The 27,822-nt window shown below is 37.4% G+C and overlaps 1 protein-coding gene across 1 annotated transcript; it reads right to left on the reverse strand.

The window, feature by feature from the left end:
- Positions 1 to 16,625: 16,625 nt before the first annotated feature.
- On the reverse strand, positions 16,626 to 27,765 carry LOC131230292 (probable E3 ubiquitin-protein ligase RHB1A). The gene is made up of 5 exons (XM_058226141.1): positions 27,608 to 27,765; positions 23,073 to 23,206; positions 20,717 to 21,137; positions 19,368 to 19,477; positions 16,626 to 16,861 (listed from the first exon to the last, which is right to left on the reverse strand). Exons 2-5 carry the CDS (start codon positions 23,136 to 23,138, stop codon positions 16,829 to 16,831), a joined length of 630 nt encoding a protein of 209 aa, XP_058082124.1. The 5' UTR covers positions 23,139 to 23,206; positions 27,608 to 27,765; the 3' UTR covers positions 16,626 to 16,828.
- Positions 27,766 to 27,822: the final 57 nt, after the last annotated feature.

Raw genomic sequence — 27,822 nt, forward strand, 5'->3', positions numbered from 1 at the left:
CACAAGTACAAGATCATGTCTGAGTGACTAACCAATGATTTTTAATCATTGATTTACATGGACAATGTTTGGACGTTGCTGATTTACATGGACAATGTTTAGACGGTGCTGATCATCATTAGTGGGTCATGTGCCCAATAGAATGATAGTATATAGTGACACATATGTTACACCTGCAACTATTGAAATGATTTTAGGTGTAATCCAAGCTAGATTTGAAACTCAAAAGAGGTGATTGGAAACCCCCTGGATTTGAAACCCCCCAGTTATTTTATGCTACCAAACAACCAGGGGATTGGAAACCCCCCTCCATTCCCCTCCAATCCACGGTGCCAAACGACCCCTTAGCATTTCTCGAGAGGATAGAAATACACAAGTTGTCAACCACCACCATATAACTTTGATTGTCCGCCGGACCACTAATCCTTCGACCGTCCACCGTACCTGAATTATGCTCCACAACAAGAAACAAGCATCCCTAGGCCCACCATAATGGCCCATAAACCACAGACCATACTAAGTTAGATGATCTATTGGCTGCCTTTTGTGGCCAGCAAATGAATGTTCAGAGCAGTAAAAGCCAACGCCACCCATCCTCCATAAATAGATCTTTCAACCATGAGAAAACCAGCTTCCAATGCATAAAACCCTTTTACCAAGGGTTATATATAAAAAGACCCACTAGATGAATGGTTAGGATCAGTGAAGGAAACCCAACGTATCGTGGGGAGGTAGGAGGACTACAGTTTTGGTAATCTCACATGCCACAGAACTAGTGAATATCTCCGGAGATTCGCTCGAGCAGTTCGCTTATACACGGATGCGGCTCGACCGTAAATCGGGTCACCAGGGATATATACCTGATGACCCGACTCCATGGTGCCCACCATAATGTATTTTTTTAATCCACACCGTCTGTCATGCCCCGAAATTTGAGTACAAAGTGTGCACCCTCGAACTCGAGTTTTAGTTCGTAACTCGTACACAAAGTGTACTAACTTAATTCCTTAATCAGTTTAATCAGATATGATAATTACATTCAATCTAAGTTCCACCTCAACTTTAATCACACATACATAACACTTAACACCAATCAACCAGGTATAGATAAATCTTGACGATTCTTAAAATAATAAAAATATTAAAAATCATTCATTTATTATATCATCATACTACAAATATGTTTATTCTATGCAAACATTGTTTCAATGAAATAAATCTAAATAATTTCTTAAAATTCAAAATCAATACAAATATACATTATACGCTAACCAAACTATTCAGGTAAATAAATCACATAATTAGAAATGGTCTAATGCTGCCACTTCATCTTTAGATAAGTATGACCATGTTTCACATGGGTCGTATTCAGGTGCTGTAAATCCTTCCGATTCTTGCGCCACAACATCTGCTAGTGGCTCCTCTATACGGTTTTCCATCAATAAAAAAGTAAGCTGGCCAGGCTTAGTGAAATAACCAAGCATGGTTCATAATCATAGCAATTAAAATAATACAAAAATGTATGTACTATGATATAAATGCAAAATGGTGTATGAATGCATTAGATGGGATGATCGTCCATCTGCTTGGGTTGGAGGTCGTCAACCCGCATCCACCCGTTAGGTACGCTTCCACCTTTCAGTAAGCTTGGGCATAGCTCACATCTAGTAATGCTATACCAAGATCGACATTTCTTCCAGAGAGAGCCCCTAGGATCGACCATGCATTATGCAAATGCAATGAATGATGGATGATATGTAAATGTATATTTTTCATATTTGGCATAGTTGTCTTGATCAGAATATTCACATATGAATTTAACATATAACTATCATAACAAAATACTCAAATCAACATATCAATCAATCAAACAATCACAAAAAATTTATTTTAATTTTAATGAATTACGAGACAAGTTGAGTTACTCACCTGAGTCCGGTAGTATAGTCTGGTAGTATAGACTCTGTAAGGTAATTAGGTTGATTTGAATTTCGAGATCCTATCAATTATATCAACGATATTATTATTCATCTATTTTTATTACATGGTGGGGCCCACCTTTGATTAACATCCTAAGTGGTCAAATCCAAAATGATCAAATAATTAAAAATTTTATTTTATATTTCTATCTTTTGTTTCCTTTTTACGATTATAAAATTGATTGAAAATTACTTGATCGAGGTGGCCCATCGGATTATTAGATCAATCTGAAATTCAAGACATTGTTATCTTTTGGTGCTTAGGATCAAATGACTCATTCAGATCTATCTTAACACAATCAAATTGCACCCATTAAATTTATTCCTAAAATTATTAAACAGATCTAAAATAATAAAGCATCACTTTGTTAAAATTGTCTCTACACACCTATACAATGATCATGTGGATGATCCACACCATCCATTGTATAGATCAAAAAGAAATTAACAACATAATAAAAAAATTAAAAAGATCTAAGGGTTGAAACTCACCTGATCAATCCCTCTTAGAATATCCTCTTCCTTTTTCTTTAGGGTTTCATATCTCTTTATTTTGCAGAAACATTCCATATCCCTTTTTAAAGAAAATTCTTATAAGATAGATGAGCACATCCTCCCTTATCCTGAATTTGAATTTCTTTATAACATTTGATTAAAAAAATTTATTATTAACACTTCGAGAATCGATCCCTAAACCTCTCTCTCAACTAAGAATGTCTCTACCAACTCAACTATTAATTTATTCTTTTTTTATTTTAAAATAAAAATTTTAAATATTTAATGTAGTTTTTTAATGCACCAAAATTTAGAGTTGTTACATTCTACCCCCCCTAAAATAAAATCTCGTCCTCGAGATTTAGAAACTAATATCTCAAAATTTTCTAGTTTTAATGGCGTTTGTATCGCTTATGTTATGGATAGTTTTAGACACCAGATTGGTCTCTTAGTTTTTCTAGTAGTAAATTTATAAGTATATTAAAATTTTTCAAAAACTAAGGTTTATTAAAGATTCAAAAATTCAGACAGTGAGGGTTGTTTAGAAATACACGTTTATTTTTTCAGTTAAAAATAAAACTAAATTTAGTTTTTTAAAAAAATTAAATTTCTAATTTCTTAATTATTTTCTTTTAAACTTGATTTATCAATCTACGATGTAGCCTTTGAATCACCTTAATTGGACTCGTACTTAATTAGTTATGAGTTTCTCAAATCAGATAATTTTCATTATTTAACAAAATATGAGGGGTAAAATTTTTTTTTTAAAAAATATTATGGGATCCTAGGTTGGGTTTATAAGTTTCAGACATCATAAAAATTAATAATCTTATATATTGCATATCTCAAAATGGCCAACAGAAAATTTCAAATTCGGACTAACAAACACAATATTATTTATGAAATTTTAAAATTCGAACCAAAAGTTAGAATGACTTGATATTTGGAAAGTATGTCATTAACTATCTGGTGAAAGAAAAAAATACATTAAAATCATTACTTTTACTAGGGTTTTCATCGCTACTAAGGGAAAAAAATCATGCTGTCCAACAGTCGTTTTTATCGTTTACAGTGTAGTGCTTAAATATTTATAATTTCTCTACAATTCAAATCATGGTAAAAATTTTATGGAGTTGTCCAAGGGTATGTACATGACTCAAAAAAATATTCGAGAATTATTTTGAGCAATAATTTTATCTAGTTTGATTAGGGATACTAAAATAGTCCAAATTTTCACTCTATAATATTGAAATTTGTTAAAAATTAGAAATCCCTTCCCCATACCTTGAAATTTGGGGAAGACGTTGTCCTAAACCTGAAAAAAGATTCTAATAAGTTTGTTATTTAATATTTTCTCTTTTTTTTTTTTGTTTTCTTTAAGTAAAAGTTCTTTTTTTTCCAAGTATGGACTTATGATCTTATAAGAAGGAATTATAAAATTTAGTAGAGATTATGGTTTTATTTTATTTTATTTTATTTTACATTTAATATATATATAATAAAATCTTTAAATAAAAATCTTAATTTAACCAAAGGTAATTATCAAAATAAAAAACTCTATTAGCTAAATCGATAGAAAATCAGCACGGGCAGATAGATTTTCAATTTCATGACTATTATTTCTATCACATTTTATTGTACTTGGAATTTTGTATTATGATCAAACTTTTCTGGAGATCTTATTACAAGTTTAATATGTCTCTCTAAACTTTTAGTTAAAATTTTCAAGTTTAAAAAATTTTTAAATTCCTGCAGTTAGATCTGTTCAGAATTTGATGATTTACGACTAGCCTGTACTAACACACCGGATCATATAATTATTATGAGATTTAAATTTTATTAGTATTATTATCTTAATTTAGACTTGTTTATCTTCAATCAGGTTTTTGAATCACCTCAATCGGAGTAGTACTTTTATAGTTATGAATTTTACAAGTTGGGTAATTCTTACTGCCCATTGCTGTCCAACAGAATTTTATGGATTAAATATCTTTAAAATTCATTTCGTTATATTGACCCACTTAATCTAAATTATATTCAAATAAGAGTATAGGGAATCTAAATTCTTATTTATACGTTTAACAAAAATGAATAGGAACTTAGTTTTAGGTCTATATATTCATCAATCCATACATCAATGAACAGGAAAATCCTAATAAAATGTTTCTAATTTCAAGGGTTTACAATTTATGAAATTTAATGGGGTACATAACCTACAGGTCACTCTAGATTTTAAAAAAGACCTCTCTCTAATATCATTCTGTCACACCCTAAAATTCGAATACAGAATGTGCACCCTTAGACCCAAGTTTCAGTTCGTAACTCGTACACAAAGTATACTAAATTCCATAATCAGTTTAATCAGAGGTGATAATTATATTCAGTCTAAGTTTCACCCCAACTCCAATCACACATACATAACACTTAGCACCAATCAACCAGTCATATATAAATATTGACGATTCTTAAAATAATATAAATATTAAAAATCATTCATTTATTATATCATCATACTATAGATATGTTTATTCCATGTCAATATTGTTTCAATGAAATAAATCTAAATAATTTCTTAAAATCTCAAAATCAATACAAATATGCATTATGCGCTAATCAAACTATTCTGGCAAATAAATCACATAATTAGAAATGGTCTAATGCCACCACTTCATCTTCAAATAAGTATGACCACGTTTCACATGGGTCATGTTCAAGTGTGATAAATCCTTTCGGTTCTTACGCCACATCAACTGCTAGTGGCTCCTTTGTACGGTTTTTCCATCAATAAAAAGGTAAGCTGGCCAAACTTAATGAAATAACCCAGCATGGTTCATAATCATAGCAATTAAGATAATACAAAAATGTATGTACTATGATATGGATGCAAAATGGTGTATGAATGCATCAGATGGGATGATCGTCTATCCGTTTGGGTTCGAGGTCATCAACTTGCATCCACCTGTTGGATAGGCTTCCACCTTTCAGTAGGCTTGGGCATAGCCCGCATCTGGTAACGCTCTACCAGGATCGACATTTCTTCCAGGGAGGGCCCCTAGGATCGACCATACATTATGCAAATGTAATGAATGATGGATGATATGTAAATACATATTTTTTATATTTGGCATAATTGTCTTAATCAGAATATTCACATATGAATTTAGCGTACAATTATCATAACAAAATACTCAAATCAGTATATCAATCAATCAAACAATCACAAATGATTTATTTTAATTTTAATGAATTATAAGACAAATTGGGTCACTCACCTGAGTCTGATAATATGAACTCTACAAGGTAATTAGGTTGGTTTGAATTCCGAGATCCTATTAATTATATTAACAATATTATTATTCATCTATTTTTATTACATGGTGGGGCCCACTTTTGATTAACATCTTAAGTGGTCAAATCTAAAATGATCAAATAATTAAAATTTCTATTTTATATTTCTATCTTTTATTTTCTTTTTATGATTATAAAATTAATTAGAAATTACTTGATCGGGGTGGCCTATCGAATGATTAGATCAATCTGAAATTCAAGGTACTATTATCTTTTGATGCTTAAGATCAAATGACCCGTTCGGATCTATCTTAACACAATCAGATTACACTTATTAAATTTATTCCTAAAATTATTGAACAGATCTAAAATAATAAAGCATCACTTTGTTAAAATTGTCTCTACACACCTATACAATGATCATGTGGATGATCCACATCATCCATTGTATAGATCAAGAAGAAATTAACAACATAATAAAAAATTAAAAAGATTTAGGGGTTGGAACTTACCTGATCAATCCCTCTTAGAATCTCCTCTTTCTTTTTCTTTAGGGTTTATTATCTCTTTTTTTTTCTTATACAGAAACCTTCCACATCCCTTTTTAAATAAAATTCACATCCACCCTTATTCTGAATTTAAATTTCTTTATAACATTTGATTTTTAAAAATTTATTATTACTACTTCAAAAATCGATCTCTAAACCTCTCTCTCAACTAAGAATGTCTCTACCAACACAACTATTAACTTATTCTTATTTTTTATTTAAAAATAAAATCTTTAAATATTTAATTTAGTTTTTTTAATGCACTAAAATTTAGGGTTGTCACACCGTCCATCTGCTTTTCTAGATAATTTTAGATCAAAATCCCAAAAAATGAGGGCAGATCCAAATCTTCAGTAGGCCGCATCACAAGAAATAGTGGGGATAATGACGCCCAATGTGGAAAGCTTTCTAGGGCCCACCATGAGGTTTATTTGCCATTGAACCTATTGATAAGATCACATAGACATGGATGAAGGAAAACATGAATATCAGCTTGATCCAAAACTTTCGTGGCCACAGGAAGTTTTCAACGATAGGCATTCAATACCCTCAACAGTAGCTCATTTTCGGGTTCATGGCCTGAAATGAGCTGGAAAAAAAGGATAGACGGTGTGGATAAAACACATACATAACATTAGGCCAGGTTGTGCATGCTGACGTGAAACCAGAACTGACGGTGAAAAAAAAAAATAAAAGAAAAATAACGAGTGACCATGAAACAGGAAGAGTGAAGATGAGGACTTACACCATTGAAACCTTTATGGGCTCACCGTGGGGCTACTATAATGTTTATTTTCCATCCAATCCGTTCATAAGGTCATAAATATCTAGATGAAGAGACCACATAAATATCAGCTTAATCCAAAACTATTGTGGTCCACAAGAAGTTTTTAATGGTCGATTACCACTGTTTCCTGTATTATTGTCCAGCTGAGATTTGGATCTCCTTCATTTTTAGGATCAAGCACTAAAATGAACTTTCAATACGGATGGACAGTGTGGATGTGGTAACAATCATCACAGTGGGACCCACAGTCAGGGGTCCCACCCACCACGGTGGGTCCGGGGTCTCACATAATCCGCTCCAGTTGTTTATATGCCATCCGTACTCTTGAAAAAGAGAGTGACAAGGAAAATTTAAATATCAGCCTCACCCAAAACTCTAGGGTTTTTGGTTGGTATACTACAACCTAACATAGTGTAAAACTCGTACATTACTTTGATTGGATGACCCGGATTTCCTAAAAAGAGGTTTTTATGATTGGACCCTACAAGAAGCTTGGTGGGTCCCACTATAATGCTGGTGAGAAACCCATTACTTCATTTTGAGAGATCATTTTAGGACTTACAACCAAAAATGAGCCAGACCATACCAAATTGGACCACATGAGTGGGAAAACTTAGAAAGAAATTCCACTGATTGAATCCTTCCTAGGCTCCATCTTGATGTTTATATGCCATCTAAATTGTTTATAAGGTAATTCTCATTTTGATGAACTGAAAACACAAAAAATTTAGCCTAATACAAAATTTTTGTGGCCATATAAATATTTCAATGGCGGACATTCAATCCCCACCGTTTCCTCTTACATGGCCAACCTGAATCTTGGATCCAACTCGTTTTTGGTAGAATGTCTTAAAATGAGTTGGCATAATAGATAAATGAGGTGAATTTCATACAAACATCATAACGAGGCCCACTTAGCTTCCTAACCGGTAGTTCTTACAAGAAGAGTAAAATCAATCACCACATGGCATGAATTGTCAGAAGTGTGTTGATGTATCATAGTTTTGTAAGCCCCACCATGATATGTGTTTCATTATACCATTCATTAATCTTATGTGATCATTTTATAAAATGAAACCAAAAAAAAAAATTTTAAAATTGAGCAGATTCATAGTGGTATTGGACCACACTACAACTAGTGTAGATTGAACCTGTCATTGAAAACTTATTAAGGTTTACAGACAGTGTGGATGTTGGATTTTTCTTATTTTTTAAGACGACTCCTAAAATAATATTGTAAAATGAATAGTTAGAAAATGACAACCAAAGGTTTATGCGCAATGTGCATGTATTGCTCACCAATGTGTGGACCATTACGATTTCTAAGACAGGACACATGCCCTAATGAAGCCATCCACAGTAAACATCCCAAAGCTAGGACGTGTACCACTAATAGTCACACGAGCTTATTGGCACAGTTGCGTTAGATTTCGTCCACTCATGAAGTTTACAAAAGATCTCTCTTTCTCTCTGTAATGGCCTGGATTTTCTCGATGTGGGTTCCACCCGTCGTAATCGAAAAACGGCATGATATTTGAAAAGCGGGCCTTTGTTTTCCCAATGTGCGGGGAGTGCATAATGAGAGCAGGCGTGCACCAGTTTTACACGCCATTAAGTAATAATGTGCCAGAATTTCAACTACTCATTTTGAAATATGAATCTTTTTCAATTTGATTTTAAGATATGTATTAAAATTTTTATTGACGGCCGAGAGCAGCACACGACCCAATCAAATCCTACCACATCTCACCACTAGGGGTGTACATCGAGTTGAACTGAGTCGAGCTAGCCTCAACTCAACCCAGCTCGGCCACTAGCTGACCTCAGCTCGAGCTCGGCTTGGCTCGGTCCTCAAGCTTGACTGGTCAGCTCGACTCGGTTTGGTCAATAGCTTGGGCCACTTCGATCCGAGATCGAGCCAAGATTGAGCTGAGTTCGTCTTTGCAGCATTTCCACAAACACCTGGACTGCACCTTCAAAATCGCATTGTTTGTGAAACAATAGTAATGGTTTTACAGGTATTTTATCAAACACCTTCTGAGTGACCTAAAAACCAAGAAAGAGAGTGGAGGAAGTTTTGTTGTTGGTAGCATTGGAGATGGCTAATTTCTATGATAGTGAGCTGCAAGATTCATTTACTGACTCAATTGTTTGGATCGCCAAATACATGTTGAATATCCATTCGTTCCTTCCCGACTAGTTGTGTAATATGGTGCAGTAGAAATACCTTCCTTGCCACCAGCCACACTTCGTTGAGTCATTTCATCAAACACTTGGTGAGCAACATCAATATCAAAGTAACTGAGTCACCGAGCTGGTTCGATCCGTGTTCGATTCAAGCTAGGCAATTCAAGCTAGGTTCGATCCAAGTCGAGTCAAGCTGGGGCCAACTCGAACTCATTTTCGAGCTCAAAAAATCAGCTCGACTCAGCTCGAATTCACCTTCAAACCGAGTCGAATTGAGCTTTTTCGAGTCGAGTCAAGTGAGCTAACCTAGCTAGCTCGGTTCATGTACACCTCTACTCACCACCACTAACCTATATTTAGGTCACCACTTAACCTGTTTAAATCTTAAAAAATAAAAGTTTTATTAATAAAACTTCTTTAGTTAAATACAAATTGGGTGGTGGGGAGCTCATCACTTACTTTAGTGGTGGCATGGTGTGATGAGATTTGATTGGTGGGGCCATATGCGGTCAAACATGACCCAAGTCTTTTAAAAGGAATTTCAACCTCGGTGGATAGATGATGAGTGATATTTGATCAGTGGAGCCGTATGTGGTCAAAGATGGCAAAGGTCTCTTTGAAGGATTTTTAACGGAGTATGTATTGAGCCCATTTCTAACATTATAGAGTTCCATCAATCAAATCTCACCACATCATCTTACCATTGAGATAGGTGATAAGCTCCTCACCACCTGATTCATGTCCTTTAATTAATATTAAAATGGGTGATGAGCTCCTCACCACCCAATCTGCATCGTTTAAGTAAATAAAAATTTTATAAATAAAACCTTTTCATTTAGGACACAAATAGGGTAGTGAGGAGTAGAGCTGGGCAACAGTCCGGATCAGATCGGATTGGGTCCAACTCGATCCGATCCGAAATCTCAATGGCCTTACCCGAACTCGATCCGATCCGGGACCGAGTCCAGGTCACATGACTCGGACCAATCTGATGCATAGTTGGCCTGACCCGAACCGAGTCCGACTTGGTCAAGGAAACCAAGTCGGATCGGGTTAGGTACGATTTGGATCGTATGAATTTAATCCAATTATTTTATGTGGTGTGGTTCACTTCAGCCTTCAATATACTGCCTTTTTGTGCTCAAGGCCTAAAATGATATGTCAAAATGGATGAACGGATTAGATAAAACATATACATCAAGGTGAGCCCTACATGGCTCTGAAAGAACTATTCGTCTACCATATCCACGCTTTTATCGGATGGTGTTGACGTCCAGTGCACGAAAGTGCTGTGACGTGCTTTTCATGCTACTTGTTGTATTGACGTTAGCAAGTTCTGTGGGTTTGATCATGAGGTATGTGTTATATCCAAACTGTTCATCCATTTGACAAGCTCATCTTAAGGCTTAAGACGAAAAATAAGATAGATCTAACTATCAAGTGAACCACACGAATTGTTTAACAATGAAAATCATTCTTTGCTGCTATTTGTGGTGTGGTCCAGATGATCTTTGGATATTATTCATTTTTTGGATAATGCTCTATAATAATCTCTAAAAATATATGAATGGTGCAGATATAATAAATACATCACTGTGGGGGCCATATAACTTTGATCTCCTTTGAATCGTTCGTACAACTCGGAGCTCGAGGAGCGCCAGTACTCGTCTTCGCACACGACACGTACCTATTACAGCTATATAGCTGGTGTGTGGTACACCAGCAAATCTATTGTATCATACACATGCACCATCCACTATATATATGGAATACACGTATCTCAATCAAAACCATCAAATCTTGAGATTCATTGTGGACAGATGGTTTTGAACAGCGATATAGACCTTAATGGGCATTTACTAGGTAAATATAAGTCGTTAATTATTCTCTCAACCATTTGATGATGACCAATCACACTGTTGGTGTCTTCTATCAATTTCGTTTTTCCTTCTTAGACTACATCCATAGGGGTCACACAATTTAGACAGTTTATATTTGTATTGAGGCAAATGTAAGCTATGTGTACAGTGAGTCTGTAAACATGCACATGATAAGCAAAACAACAAAGTGAGATACGTGATGAAATCTATCATACCTACTAGGTGTGAAAGGTTAAACCAGCGCTTTCCCAAAAATCAGCCTGATGAGTTGGAATGCATATGGTTTATCCACTCCGGATCAGGTCGGATCGGTCCGGATAGGTATGGATCCGAACTTAATCCAAAAAGTTTTCAGATCTGAACTGCCCTACTCAATCCACACCGATCCAGGCCGTCGGATCGGGTCAGATCCACCGGATCGGGTCAGGATTGCCCAGTTCTAATGAGGAGCTCATCACCCACCTGAATGGTGAAATGATGTGACAAGATTTGATTTGCGAGGCTGTATATAAGCTGTCAAAGACCACTCCGAGCTTTTAAAAGGATATTTTTACTTATTACATGATGTGATGAGATTTGATTGGTGGGGTGTATATTGTCACATATGGCTGGCTCTTTTCAAAGTATTTATGTCTAAAAATTCACCCTATTTCTAATATGTACAGCTCTACCAATCAAATTTTTCCACATCATCTTAGCACTGAGAGGGGTGATGAGTTCTTCCCCACCCACTCCACGTCCTTTTATTATAGCCAATTTCCTATTACGAATCATTTGCGACCGGCTCCAAGAGAAAATGGAGCATCTACCTACTACAGATAGTGCGATTCGATAATTTATTGGTTGTCCACATCTTAGGCTTGACTCAGGATATGTAAAAAAAAAATAATAATAATTTTGATTGACTGGACCTATTTGCGGATAAATCATCTTGACCGTTCATATAGAGGCTATTGATCATGTGGTTAAGATTGTCAGATCAGCATGGATTCTTGAACACTGGCCCGTGAAAAATATACATACCCAATGGACGGTTTAGATCCACTGATTTGAAAAGAATCTAGAAAGTGGAGGAGATGAGATTTTGTCAACTTGGTCAGACGTGCCTTTCCCATCACTTACTCTTCAAAAAGCAATCTTTGTAGTGGGTGGGGTATTAAACCCTTTTTATGGGTGGGGTATTAAACCCCTTTTAGACTCCAACAAACGGAGGCGGATTGCGTACTGAGTAAACTCTGTGGGGTCCACTATGATTTATGTATCTTATCCAATCCGTCCATACATTTTACCAGATGATTTTAGGGCCTTAAACCAAAAATGAAACAAATAAAAAGTTAAAATGGCCCACACCACAGGAAACCGTGTGAATTGAATGTCTACCGTAGACAATTTCTTGAGGGCCATAGAAGTTTTGGATCAACCTTATATTTGTTTTTTACATTCATCCATGTTTTTGTGATCTTATGAGAAGGTTGGATGACAAATAAACATCACTGTGGGGTCTATCAATGTTTCAACGGTGGAAATCATTATTTCCACCGTTTCCTGTAGTATGGTTCACTTGAGCTTTGGATAAGCTTCAATTTTTGGATCAACCTCTAAAATGAGCTCTAATAGCGGATGGACGGTGTGGATAAACCACATACTTTCACAGTGGGCCCAACAGAGTTTACTCAGTACGATAAGAGTGTACTGAGTAACTCAGTACGCAATCCGATTTCCCAACGATGATAACGAAAGATTTGCTAAACCCTCTCCGCGTGTACAATTTGACTACACAGGCTACCACAAATGCCAGCATGGCAGACAGGTGGAAATATCCGAGCCATCCATCAGGTGGACCTCACTGTATAGATTTTACTTTGAAAAGAAAAAGGTGGACCGTTCATCAGGTGTACACTGATATTAGAAATAATTTAACGGATTTGAAAACTTCAGCTTTTCTTTTACAAACGTACATCTATTCACTTAATTGTGGCCCACCTTAGAAGTGGACTGACCTGATTCCTCAAAAAGGAAATCTGCATAGTGGTAACCTTCTGATGGACGGCTTGGATATTGCACCTATATGCTACGCTCGCGTATGTGGTGCCTTTTTGCCGTTAGCTGACTTGAACAGTCGTGTGGGTTTAGCAAAGCTACTGATAGTGATATTAAAGTAACCGCTAACAAAAATTAAACTTATGGTTTCACATGAGCCATGGTGAACTCACAATGTATTATGTGTGAGTTACATCCAAACCGTCCAAAAGGTTGGATCACCATGAAAGATCACCTGGTGCAAAAATCAGCCTGATCAGCTCGTTTAGTGGACCACACGTGTACTTTCGTAAGTTTAGTGATTAGGCATTGGTGGTTTCTACGGTGTGGCCCACATAATGAGTGGGACGGCGTAATTTTTGTTTTGGACGTTGTTCTTCGTAGAACAATTGGATGGTTGGGTTAAATGTTGATGCCTTTGACGTACACAATGTGTATTAGGTAAGAGGATGGCTTTACTGTGCACATAGTTGCGTGTGAGACTTCGTCTGATGTAAATGCGTCAAACAATATATATATATATATATATATATATATATATATATATATATAGGTCGATCTCATGGGAACTTCCCATGAGGGAAGGAGATATCCCAAAAATCAACCGTATAAGTGACTTTGGCGGGCCATACCATCTAAAATCATGTGAAGACATGCCTAAAACATATAAAAGCACTGAGTGGGGCCCACCTGAGTTTTGGATGCGGCTGAAACTTGGTACGACCCCTCATCCTAGTGGGACACACATAATGGATGGGCTGGATTTGTGAACAACGTCTAAGTCAGCCCAATAAATGATTATGAAAATTTTAATGGAAGGATAACCCCTCTCAACTGTTGTATGTGGTGTGGCCCACCCAAGTGATATGGGTGTGTGTGACTTCATGGGAAGCTTCTCATGATGTCGAGTTCTGTGGGCTCCTCCATGATGTGCAGCAGATATCACCCCATTAATTAGATGCACCCTTCCATGGTGGGTCACAAGTCTAACAATCAAGGCAATTCATGACTTAAGTGGGCCATACCGCATACAATAACTGAGAGTTTATATCTTCCCGTGGGAACTATGTCATTAGCCCCAACCTATGCCTTTGACCGCACACGCCTTGTGTTGTGTCAGGTCCACGTTTAGGTGCATTTTTAAACCCAACGAACTTAACCCATTTGAAACAATGATTTAAGCACTTGACTCTTCCTGATTTCATTCCTTCGAAATAAAACAGATTTCTGATTTCTTGTTTTTCTGCAACTAAGCTCGTCGCCTCACATGATGGTTGGCCCACATTCCCGCATTATACACTGTCCGCATGAAATGGGCCCCACCTGATGGACGGTCCCATATCCAAGGTCTCACATGATGGACAACCCATATTCATAGTGGTCTAGCAAGATAGATGATCCACATAGGTGCGCCTCACATGATGGACGACGGACATCCCTAGCAGGCCCCACATGATGGATGACCCACATCAAAGCGTTGCCTCACATGATAGATGGCACACATCAAGGTAGGCCCCACATGATGGACATTCCACATCAAAGGTTGGCATGGCCACTCATGATGGACAACCCACTTCCAAGATGGGGCCCTCAAGATGTACATATCTAATGTGGCTCCATTTGAAGGACAATGAACATTGATGGGTGAGGTCCCCATGATGAACGACCTACATCAAGTTTGGGCCGCTCATAATCGATGGTCCAGATCAAACTTGTACCCCTAATGATAAATGGTCAAAATCCATGGAAAGCCCTTCCCATTGAACGGCCCACTTTGAAGGTTTGGCCCGTACAGTGGACAATCCATATGATGGAAACAAGCTCCGCATGATGGTATGACAGCCCACATCCAAGGCGGGAGGCAGGAAGGGGGATTACTCATTTGAGACGGCGGCAACCACCACCCTCTATAAAAAGCTTTGATTTGAATGTTTTACCAAACATCTTATTTTAAATGAAAGCTTTTTAGAGTGTTATGAAAAACTGATTTGACCAAACTAGCTTATTGTCAAACAAGTGCTTGAACAAAAAGTCTTTTAACTCTCTGGCGCTCAATAAAGTAACTCTTATTCCATTAGATTAAAGAGAGATACCAAAACTATCCCATGAACACCATCTACACATGTACATCATCATCTGCCAGTGTCATGCGACTAGAAGAGCCAAGCCATCAGTCGGGCGTGTCCCGCCCAATAAAACAGGCCAGTTCTCTCATGATGTGGGCCACAAGTTGGAAAACGAAGTGCACCTTTTAGAAAAGCTTGGCCATTCTTAGCCAGCCGTCCATTTGTTTCTAACATTGGCGCCCACCTGAGACCAGCCCACTAGGGATTTTAAACATCGACATGGTGGGACCCACCAAATGCCATGTCCAACGGCCTACAGATGCCACCTTGGCCCTCTAAACCTGTGCAGGCTTACAAAAACTGAACAAGAAAGGGCAATTAAAAAAAAAAAAACATCATGTCTTCATTCATTCCCAGTTTAAAAGGGAAAGGAAATCATTATTTGCGTTTTACACCCCCTCTCACTGATAAAGCACACCCACCCACCCAACTTTCTGTAATACAGTAACAGAAAGTTTGTATCGCTGAATTACCAGAAATTCCCAAAAATATAATGTTTTCCCATAATTTACAGTACATATTACCACTGGCACAAAATAATCTTTTTATTATCAAAGATATTCCCCCTAAAAAAAATCATATATACAATATACAGATCCATCACAAACGAACAATCAGCAGCAGCAATATAAGGAAAAAGAAAGAAAAAAAATACTATACAAAGAACCACTACCAAATCAAACAGGGAGAGCTGTGGGAAAGAAGAATTTACTGTTTCTCAACAGAAAATACTTGTTCTGCTCCCTTCTCTCTTACTTTTTTTTTTTCTTTCTTTCTTTCTAAAATTCTATCTGTTGGGCCATGTCCAGGCGTTGAGGAGAAATGCATGCAAGGAGAATATAATAAGGGGGAGATAGAAATGTCTGTTGTGTTTTTTGGGTTTTCAAGGTTTGTTAATCTCACACACTTGTATATCCCATCTCATCTGCATGGGAGCACATGTGCCAAGCTGCCAGACATGCATGAAGTCCAAGTCATCCATCAGGTGGGCCCTGCCATGTAGATGAACTGGCCCAAAATCCAGCCAGTCAACTTGTCGGGAGTGAGACTGTCAACCAAACAGATCGATGGTTTCAGAGAGGATTGATTTAGCTTCATTTTATTTCATACATTGACCCACCCGACAAGTTGACTGGCCTGATATTGGGCCAGGGATCTACATTAGGGGGCTCAACTGATGGACGGATTGGATGCTTACAACAATTGCTGGCATGTAGATGGACTGCGGAGGCTATACACGCTTGTGTCATTAACAAACACCTTGTTTTCTTTTTCTTTCCTTCATGACAAATCCAAAAGACAAACCACAAAGACATCGACAATCAGAGAAACAAAAGTCGCCCTACAAACAACTAGATCAGATTGTGGCAAAATCTGGTGGGCCATGACAAATTCTAAAGAAGAAAATGTGCATTGTATCCCTTCACTCGTTTGGCCAGCTCCATTTCATACTGCTGACCACACTATCTTTCTCCCCTGGCGCACGGATCATCCACCGCTATTGATCAAAACTACTATTGAATACCATTTCCTGTATCATCAACAAAGAAGCATATTTTCATTGATCAAATGTGGAAAGGAAGTGTGGAGCAGAGAAGTCTAGATCAAATGTGGTTTCAAGTTAAATGAGGCAATGTACAATGTTTTATTGAGCATTTGCTCTGCTTCATAAACTGTACATGTGAGGCCCACCTTTTGCTGATCCAAATCATTTATATGGTGGGCTCCATGGTGGATGGGAGAGACATTGAAAATCTCATCCATCAGGTGATCATCATGGACTTGCCACCCAAATAATTTTTTCCACTGGATTTTTTTAGGTATTGACCATTTTCATCAGGTGTGTGTGCGTGTGTGTTGGGGGGGGTGGTCCCATGACAGGTGGGCCATTTTGTGTTGAATAGTAAAAAATGTAATGTATATGATCAAGCATTCACGTCCCTCTCCCTCGCTCTTTTGAAAATACGCAACATCCCATCTGCCATCTTAAAAAACTCGTATCTTGAAAATAAAGTCCAAGTTATCTCCATTAAGTATCTGGGCAGGCTAAAGGGGTAACTCGGTTTTGTTCATCCCAACAGTCATATGAACAGGCACATGCATGCAAGATCCTAGCAGCTCGTCAGGAGGGCCCCACCATGGTTGGGACCGTATCCAATAATCATGTTGGTTGGACAAACTGCGTCTTCGGAAAAAGACAAGTGGATCAATGGTCTGGATTACATGCTCAAATTCAGTGTTTTGGACCTCAGATTCTTCGACCAGATGATTTCGGGATATGGTCACATGCATGCATGTTGCCTGACCACAGGCTTTGCTCACACGTGTTGTATATAAGAGAACTATTTCTGTCATTCACACATTCTGTATACAGGAGATATATTTGCCTCTTAATCGGATCTAGGGTTTCATGTTGTAACTAAGATTAATGTGGTTCTGACGAGATTGACCAGAGGCCATGAATGAAAGAAGTAAAAATAAAAAAGAGAGTCTAAAGTCCAACCAGTTGGACCATAGTTTATGGTCCACCCAGCAAATAACTTCCAATCTATCAAGTCTGTGCGACATCCAACCCTATCAATATGTTGGCCTAACCATAAGGATCACAACTGTGCAAAAAACAACTCTATAGAAATAGAATCATCACGACCGCCACGCCATAGGAAAAAAATATATAGCCATAGTTCCAATTTCGCACTACACCAATTGCATGGGGCTGACATTTGCACAAGGTGATCCTCATGATTAGGCCAACCTATTGGATAGGTTGGATGTGGCACGCACATGTTAGGCGGAGGTTATTTGCCGGGTGTACAATAACTTATTATCCAACCAGTTAGACTTGACACCTCAAGCAAATATACAAAATAATATAAGAGATTTGAACACTGAGGTCTTGGTTTCGATTCCCAAGTGGGGTGTGGCTAACTGTGGGGTGTGTACTAACCTGTTAACCCACAAAAAAAAAAAAAAGAATTGCTCCATTGCTCTTGAACACCATAAGTAATAGTGCTCCTAGTTGCATCGGGTAACTTGGACAGCCCAATAGATCGATCAAAACTGTCCATAAGTGTAGAACACATTTCAAGGGCTACCATGCAAAACAAAAAGGCTGATTGGATGATCAAACCATCCTAGACTCTGACTTGTTTGTTGTAGCCATCCTTTTTCCAACCCACAGATGGGATGGTTAGGATTGCCTAACAGAAGTGATTCCTTAGAAACATATGCAATCCTTTATGGAAGGTATCAAATAGATGGTTCATATTGTTGGTTAGACATATTTTTGTACAAATGATCTTGATTCTTGACCGTCCATACAGGAGGCCATTGATCAGATGGTTAAGAACGTCACACCCATAAACTGTGTTCCAGACCTAGTGGATCGTCTACATCAATCGATTGGACTGTTTATTTCCCAATGCAAACTATGAGCACCATAACTTACAGTGCATCTGAGAGCACTGGAGCATCTCTCATAACAGGAGTTTTTCTTTTCTTTTCCTTTTTTTTTTTTTTGGAGGGATGCTCCAGTGGTCTCAGAGAACTATAATAGTGCTCCTAGTTGTGTTGGATCATTTGCCAGTCCAATCGATAGTTCTGAACTATCTATCAAGTCCAGAACTCATTCCATGGGCTACCATGCAAAAAACACACTGATCAGATGATCCAATCCATCCTTGATTTGAACTTATTTTCTTGGCCATCCTTTTTCTAAGCCATGGGATATTTAGGATTGCCCAACAAAAGTGATCCTTTGGAATCATACGCAATCCATGATGGGACCTAAAAAATACATTGGTTAAACGTTTATTTGACATGGTAGTCCATGAAATGAGCATTGACCACAATGAACAATCTAGATCAATGTGTTGGAATGTCTAAGTGTCCCAATGCAACTAGACAGAGAAGAGCATTAGAGCATTACTCCTTTTGGAATCACAATATAAAGAAAGAGGACACGAGCTGTCAGTTAATAAGAGAAGAGCACCATGTAATTATCTAATAACAGCAGTCAAAGGGTTGGAGTGACAAACCTGATCACATATAGGGCATGTATCACTTCTTTCCATCCATTCAAGAATGCACGATAGATGAAAATGATGGCCACATTTTGTGATAATTCTTGGGTTCTCCGTATCGTATTCTGCATGATTTAAAAACACCCAATGAACAAGATGCTCTACAACCTCAAATTATATTGTTTCCGTTCTCTTATCCAACTGAGAAAAGGTTTTCCAAAAACAAAGAAAAGGTGTGCCAATAAATTTTGATGTATCCTCAATGGAAATGTGCACCCATCAATTTACTATCTTGATATAGACTTTTCTTTTTTATTGATAAATTTGGGTGCTTCTTTAAAGAAACAAAAGAATAAAAAAAGGAACAAAAGGAACAAAAGGCTTTCAAACAACCAAAACTATCATTTACAAAGAATGAATAGAAGTTTAAAGTATGTAAAGGAAGAAAGGATCCATTTCAGATAGTCTGAAATTGCCAACTACACAGAACACATAAACCTTTAAAGACACGGCCATATGACATCCAAACAAAGCACCGTATGATGCCAATATACAAATATTTAGATGTACATGGAAACGAAAATGGCAGTATGACTACCTTTCTTACTAAATTTGTACCATGTTATTCGGATTCAATTTATGGTTTTTACTTGAACCCTTTGACCAGCTTTACTATTCAATTTCATAAAACAAGTTGTTTTTTGTAGTCTTTTTAACATGCTAGACTTACCAAAGTTTTTGTTTATAGAGCTTAATAGCAAGACTTCTTACATTCCTGGTGTGTAGCATCAATATAAGAAAGTGTGAGGGTTTTAAAAATAATAAACTCCATACGACATCATTTGGTTAACATATCCACAAGTATCCGGTACTACTATCACTATCATATTGGCCGCATTCAACATGACTTAAATGAGCACATACAAGTATCCATGCATCTTAGCATGTATCAGTGGGTCCTAAAGCATAGATGAGGAGACAAAAAATCGGGTTGGTCATCTTATCATATATGTATGTGCGGAAAACAGTCGATTGTCCAAAAAAGTTGCATATCCACATTCAGCATTTTGCCTGCCCAATGAGTTTGAACCATCTGATTCTTGGGCCAGGCATCAACGCAATGGAATTCATCTGATGCTGGAGGATGTCCCACACAACTGCCAGGTTGGCGCATGTGACCATGTGTAGATGAATCTATGGGCTTAGAAAAGCCCTCAGATAACCATTACTGCCACTAATCACAATGACACTATCAAATTTCATAAAATAGATAAGACACGCACTTAATGGATACATAATACAACCAAGGATGGAAAACCAGTTAAATGTAGTGCAGTGCCTTAAAAAGTAGGAGAGGAAAGAACCTTCAAAACAAGTAGGGCAAGCATCCTCCTCCTTTATCTCTGAACCAACAGGTTCAATTGACTTTGAAGCTTCAATTTCAGATGACTTCAGGGAGCCAGGTACATCATCTGTTTGATTCTTAATACCTGAACCCTTCAGATCTTCACATAAAACCACATTTTTGTCAGTGACTGTTTCTCCAGCAGGCTGTGAATCTGCAACCTGCTCTGGATTGATCTTGTCGCCACTAATTTCTAGACTCCTGGACGAAGTTTGTGGGCCCACCAAATCCACATCATACGGCAACGGTGCAGGAGGTGCACGGTAGGTGTCCGGAATTGACGTTTCCAAATTTGTATCAACCAGGAGTCCCGTCGAAAGTGGAGATGTAGTAGCATGGCCAGATGACAAGGAACCATGCTCTTCTAAATCTTGTGGACACTGTGGAAGGAGTTGAAATGTTCAAAAAGGATGACATCTGAAGCATGCAACAGCCACTATTAATTCTGAAAACAAAAAGGCTCTGAAGAAATTCCCGAGCAGAAAGAGTTTTTCAATCAAATAATACTACACTGAAGAGACAATGCAGAGACAACGCCCCCAGATTACATCTATGAACTAAAATCCTTTACCAAATCAGAGCAAGTAACAGTTACAGTCATTGAATGGAGATCTAGGCATGGTTACCTAGATATGGTTTTTGCGTGCAATCAATTTCATAAATCAAGTATCTTAAAAGTTTCAATTCTATACAGCAACACATATGAACTCAGGGAAAGAAAATATCTGCTCTACGGATTTCTTTTTTATATGAATAAGGCAGAATATGAACCGTTAGATGCTAAACATCACTTGTGAGAAGAAGTTCAGGTTGTAGCATTTCAAATTATGTTAAACAGGAAAGAAACAATAGTGATTGAGCTTTATGCCCCAACAATTAGTACTAAGTACCACGAACACTAGGTCATTGGTTCAAATCACAGTTTAAGCTTCAAACTTGCTGAGACTTTGGAAATAATAAGGATAATTTTCAGTAAAAAACCAGGAAAATTTTGGGAACAAACTAATAAGAAAAAATTTGTCCTCTCTCCATCCCATCACTTATGACTTTAAAATAGAGTAGAAAGAAAGGGCATCAACTGTGTCTTCTTTAGACATTTCTTATTTTCTTTTATTTTTTATTTTTCAATTACCACATAATTCATGAATTATTCAGGAAATTTCACCATTCGTAAATTGTGGAAATGTCAAGAATTATGTTGCCATGGTTTGAACATAGTTTTACCACAAGGAAAAGAAACAATCAATCATGAAGACAATGGAGCAAGCCTTTAAAAGAATTTATTTGAAAAAAAAAAAACAAAAAAACAAAAAAAAAAAAAAAAAAAAAGAGAGGAAGAAGAAGAAGAAGAAAGAAAAGAAAGAAAGAAATAATGAAAGGGAAAGTTTCATTGACCAGCACCAAAAAAACAAAATGCAATTGGGGTAGAATCAAAATAGAGCAGAGGTTTTGGAATAAAAATGGTGCCAATATCTCTCAACTTGCTTTGTTGACCTGTTGACAGGAGTCCTGCATAATGCAAATGTGTGGGTGTCCGGTGGATGCTCGTTCCTTAGAAAGTTGCTTTTAAAAATGTGGACAGGGAAGAGAACATTTTTTTTATAGAATACTGGCTACTATTATAGTAAAAACAAAAAAAAAAAAAAACAAAAAACAAAAAACAAAAAACAAAACAAAAAAACAAAACAAAACAAAACAAAACACACAAAAAAAAAAGGAACAAAAAGACAGAAAATCTCTCCACTAAGGCAGTGAATAGCAGCTACTAATTACAAGATAGGCTTGAACACATCATCTATTGGCAAACTAATAGCTATGGAATTTACAGATCTCTGGCCAACATGAAAACAGGTGAGCATCAAACTTTTACAAGGAAAATTATGAGAATTCTTATTTCAAATCTTGATTGAAGAAATAGGATTCATACAGCATCCCGAAATAGCTGGAGACAACAACGATGGTGGTGGTGAGGGTGGTGGTGTTAATGATGGTGGGTGGTGATGATGAATGAACAAAATTTTCTGTTGTCGCCAATAAAGAGGAAAGAAAAGAAGAAAGAAAATGCAAGAACACCAAAAACGAAACAGCAATATACATATAGCAACACTGAATGGTGGTCTTCTAGCTACAAGCAGATTCATAACCACAATAACCAGCTAAGCTGCAGAATTATTGAAGCTTTTTCCCCCTTTTGGCATATGCCTATGACATAAAGACACCATTCTGATAAAGCCCTGTGATGGATCTACTAAGAAACTATAAATGAAATGCCATGTCATTGCACAAGATCTAATGTGGGAGGAGAAACTACTCACATAGTAGCATACTGGTGCCTCATTCAATTGTGGTCTTCTGGGAAGACAGCAGCAGCAGCCACCCATTTTCTCTCTAGTTCTTTCAAGTCTGCTGTCCGCCTTGAGCTATTGGATGTTGATGCATGGCTTCCGTTCTTTGACAAAAGACATTAAAGTTATCAGATCGAAGCTCTTTTTTTAGCAACAATCAGACCCAAGTAATGAATAGAACTATATATCAGTATATTACTTGAAGCCTAAGAACAAGTAAAGTTACAGCGATATCTCAAAATTGATGGTTCAAGCCACATTGCTAGGAGCATGATCATGAGGTAGCTGAGGAAATCACCATGACTACATTTCGATGTACTAAGGAATTGAACTGCATAATTAGTTCAATAACATGAAATTTTACCAAATTGGAAAATTACCATTGTATTCATTTTGAGGGACAGCTCCAAAACACAATCACTTCGCTTTCAAGTTGGACTTCAAAGGATATAACTACATTTTGAGGGATACTTCCTCACTATAAATATTAAGGTAGTTACAATTTGGTCACTTTCTCTCCATTCAACTAAACGACAAATTTCAATTCAACAGTACTTCCAGACACAGACTACATGTTGGTGAAAAGTTTTGCTGAAGATAGACATAAAGATAGTAGCACCACAAATACTCATAAGAATGATTGGGAAACATCTATAACCAGGCAGCTGATGGCATAAAGGCAACAGGAACAAGATTCAGTAACAGAAAAACACTTCGACAACCAACCTGGTTGTTACTGGTGCGGCTGTATTTAGAACTAAAAACTAAAAATAATTATTACATGAAGGGCACAAACCTCCAGATAAACAGAATAGCTAATTCAGGTAATTCTTAGACCTCCATAAATCAGAAAATGTGATGCATGCTTCAATGGTGTGCCGTAAAGGCCATTACGTAAAGGTAATGATGGCAACCGTTACACGTTATAGGGTCGTAAAGGCTGTAACAACCGTTATGCAAAAAAATGACATGTAACCACCATTAAACGTCCATTACCCCTAAAAAGACCATAACAGCCCGTAATGGTCTGTTATAGGGCAGATACAGGGTTTTCAATATATATTTTTTCAAAATTATATGGCAGATACAGGTTTTTCGGGTTTTCCTTTTAATTAAAACAGAGAGAGAGAGAGAGAGAGAGAGAGAGAGAGAGAGAGAGAGAGAGACTGTAATGGCCGTTACAGGGGTCATAACAACCATTATGACCCGTATCATAAAGGTGACGGTGGTCGTCATTACAGCCACCATTACCATTACAGAATACCTCACTTCCAGTAAGCCAAACCCCAACCACTCACATGGCAAATGTTATGGTGATTGGGACTCTGGGACTGCAGATCTGGTGGGCTGCCATGTTGTTAATTGGAAGGGTGAAATGAGAACATTAAATTTCAAATTGTCTTTATTTGGATTACAGGAAAATAGACAATTGAAGGATGTGATGAAGGGAAGCCATAAATGTGTCAAAATATTTCAAGGAAATTTCAGTCGGAGTCAAAACTCTACATAACCAGAACAAACGAAGTAGGTAATGCTACTTCTTTCAGTTCCCAAAGGACAGCTTCTCCAAATAGACGATTACGTAACCCTATTTCAGGTTAAAGATCAGTATCATCATAGACTTGTCCCAAGTCAGCATATAATGGACCACCCTGAGAGAATCTAAAACATTGGAAAGGAAATGCCCTATGCATCTATAATATCAGTTGTTATATGTTAGATGTGTACAAGATCCAGATTAATCCTCTAGAGGGCTCCATGATGAACAAAAGTCAAGGAGATTGGACAATCCTATTCCAAACTGCTTGATTTGGGGAAACAAACAACCACTGCCAATTCCATTACCTACTCCAATCAAGTGGTGAGGATCGTCCAGCCAGCCTCATTTATGGACCATGGGCCATCCGTGAAGTGGGAACTTGTACATGTCCCCTACATTTCACATATAAAACAAGGGTGGTTAACAAGACAAGTACACAGTGGAGAGTCCAGTCATCGGGTGAGCCACCATGCACATGACCTGGGCTAGCCGGGCCACACATGCACATCAAATTGTGCATCATCGGATCAATTTACTAAACCGTCCACTGCTTTCATGAATAAAACAAGGGTGATTAACAACACGCACACAATGGCAGGTCCAGTCATCAGGCGAGCCACCATGCAGATGATTTGGGCTAGTCAAGCAACAAATGTACATCAAATTGTGCATAGTGAGATCATTTTTCTAAACCGTCCATCGCTTCTGTATATGTGTGGCCCACCCGATGAGCAGACCATCCTACTCTCTCTCTCTCTCTTTGGGGGGAGGAAGACATTGTTGATCCAAACTATTCATACTAGGAGCAAGCCATGGTGCAAGAATCGTGCTAATCCGATGATCTAAGCTTCGGATCAATAGCATGAAAATGGACACTCAAGATTGACCTGAGAAACAAGACCGGTCCAATCATCATCTGCAAACATCTACTAGATAGATCCCACTTTGTATTTCTTATGATTATAAAGTAACACTTAGATTTGATTATTCTAACTAATTATGGCTCGTAAACAACAGACGAGTGGTAACAAACTGGCCCCATTCAAGGGGTTAGGATAATCCAATCGGCGTGGTTCCTGCACCATGGCTCAATTAAAAGATTTAGAGACGTTGCTAACATTCCCATGAAGGTGGGGACATTAGTAAAACCTCACACACACACACACACACACACACACACACACACACACAGAGCACAACTAGTGGTATTTGTATGCCATCCCACCCTTCCACCATAGTATCCCACAACAAAAATGAGATACACCAAAAATCAAGTCATTCAGATGGAACCCATATGAATGTGGTCTTTGGGTGGTCATTCATTGTTCTCCATGTTGTGGCCCACCTGATAGTTTGATCAACCTGATTTTTGGGGCAACCCATTTTCATGGTGGGACTACCTTGCTAGATGGGTTGGATATCATACACAACACAATGGTGAGCCTCACACAACTCTCTCTCTCTCTCTCTCTCCAAGAAATCCCCAAATACCACTCATTCCAAACACCAATTCCTTGGCAAAAAATCCACTGAATTACAATAACACATGAAGCCAAACGATCAGACAGAATCGGTGAAGAAAAATCAAGAACACAAATCGCAGATTCAATACAAAAGCAACTTCAAACAAACAAGCAAAAACAATTCAGTTCACTTCGAATCGCAAAAACTCCAAATTACAAATTACAAGAAAGAATGAATGAATGGTTCTTGCATCATGGCTTGCTCCTACTTCTGTGAATGGATGAATGGTTCAGATCGACAATAGGTCACCCCATGTGCCCGTTAAAAGATTTGGGGACATTGCTAACATTTCTATGAAGGTGGCGTGATTCTTGCACCATGGCTTGCTCCTATTTGTATGAATGAATGAATAGTTCAGATCGATGATATGTCACCCCTGTGCCAGTTAAAAGATTTGGGGACATTGCATCCCTGATTATCTTGAGTTTTTTATAACCATTGAAACCAAGTAGGTTCTCAAAAACTTGCACAAACTTTCATCATACGTGGGACGATATTTTTCAGTCTGTTTCTTCAATTAGACGTTTTTTTTTCTTGAAGACACAGGGTGTCCCCACCTCTTTTTTTGAAGTGAGACTAATCCCTGCGGATACACGCAAAGGAGCACATCCTATTCCTTCAATTATAATAACTATAATTGAAGACACAGGGTGTCCCCACCTCTTTCTTCAATTAGATGTTAATGTGAATGAACCATATGTACATCCTTTTTTCTTTTTTCTTTTTTGAAGTGAGACTAATCCCGCGGATACACGCAACGTAGCACATCCTATTCCTTCAATTATAATAACTATAACTGAAGACACAGGGTGCCCCCGCCTCCTTCTTCAATTGGATGTTAATGTGAATGAACCATATGTACTCCTATTCCTTCCCAAAGTAGCACATCCAGATAATAATACTAATAATAATAATAATAATAACCAATTATTATTATTATTATTATTATTATTATTATTATTATTATTATTATTATATATATATATATATATATATATATATATATATATATATATATATATAGACACATAGCAACCCCAAGAAATCCCCAAATACCACTAAATCCAAATACCAATTCCTTAGCAAAAATTCCACCGAATTACAGTCATAAATGAAACCAAACGCTCCAACAGAATCAGTGAAAGGCAAATCAAGAACAAGAATCGCAGATTCAATACAGAAACAACTTCAAACTAGCAAGCAAAGCAATTCAGTTCACACAAAAACAGAATTGGAATCACTTCGAATCGCGAAAACTAAGAATTACAAACTACAAGAAAGAGGATTCAACTAAAACTCAGTCAAAAATCAAAACCTAAAAACAATTAGAGAGAGAGAGAGAGAAGAGAAGAAGAAGAAGATCGAAAGAACAAAGAAGAAAGACTGCAAAAAGCAAAGATTCGAATACGAGAGTTTCACGAATAGAGATCGAAATCGATACCTCGAAAGATCGAGTGCTTGATTTCTCCTCTTTTTTTTAGGGATTTTTTCTCCAGCAAGAAGGAGAGAGAGAGAGAGAGAGAGAGAGAGAGAGACAGCTTTGATGGAAGGAAGCGGGGCTCTTTTCGCAATTAATAAGAAGATTGAGGGCAGAGATTTGGAAAGTTAGTGAGAATGGGGAAATCTTTCGGTGAATAATTTCTTCAATTACGGAAT

The sequence above is a fragment of the Magnolia sinica genome, chromosome 17 (genome assembly GCF_029962835.1).
Source record: "Magnolia sinica isolate HGM2019 chromosome 17, MsV1, whole genome shotgun sequence".
Classification (NCBI taxonomy): Eukaryota; Viridiplantae; Streptophyta; class Magnoliopsida; order Magnoliales; family Magnoliaceae; genus Magnolia; species Magnolia sinica.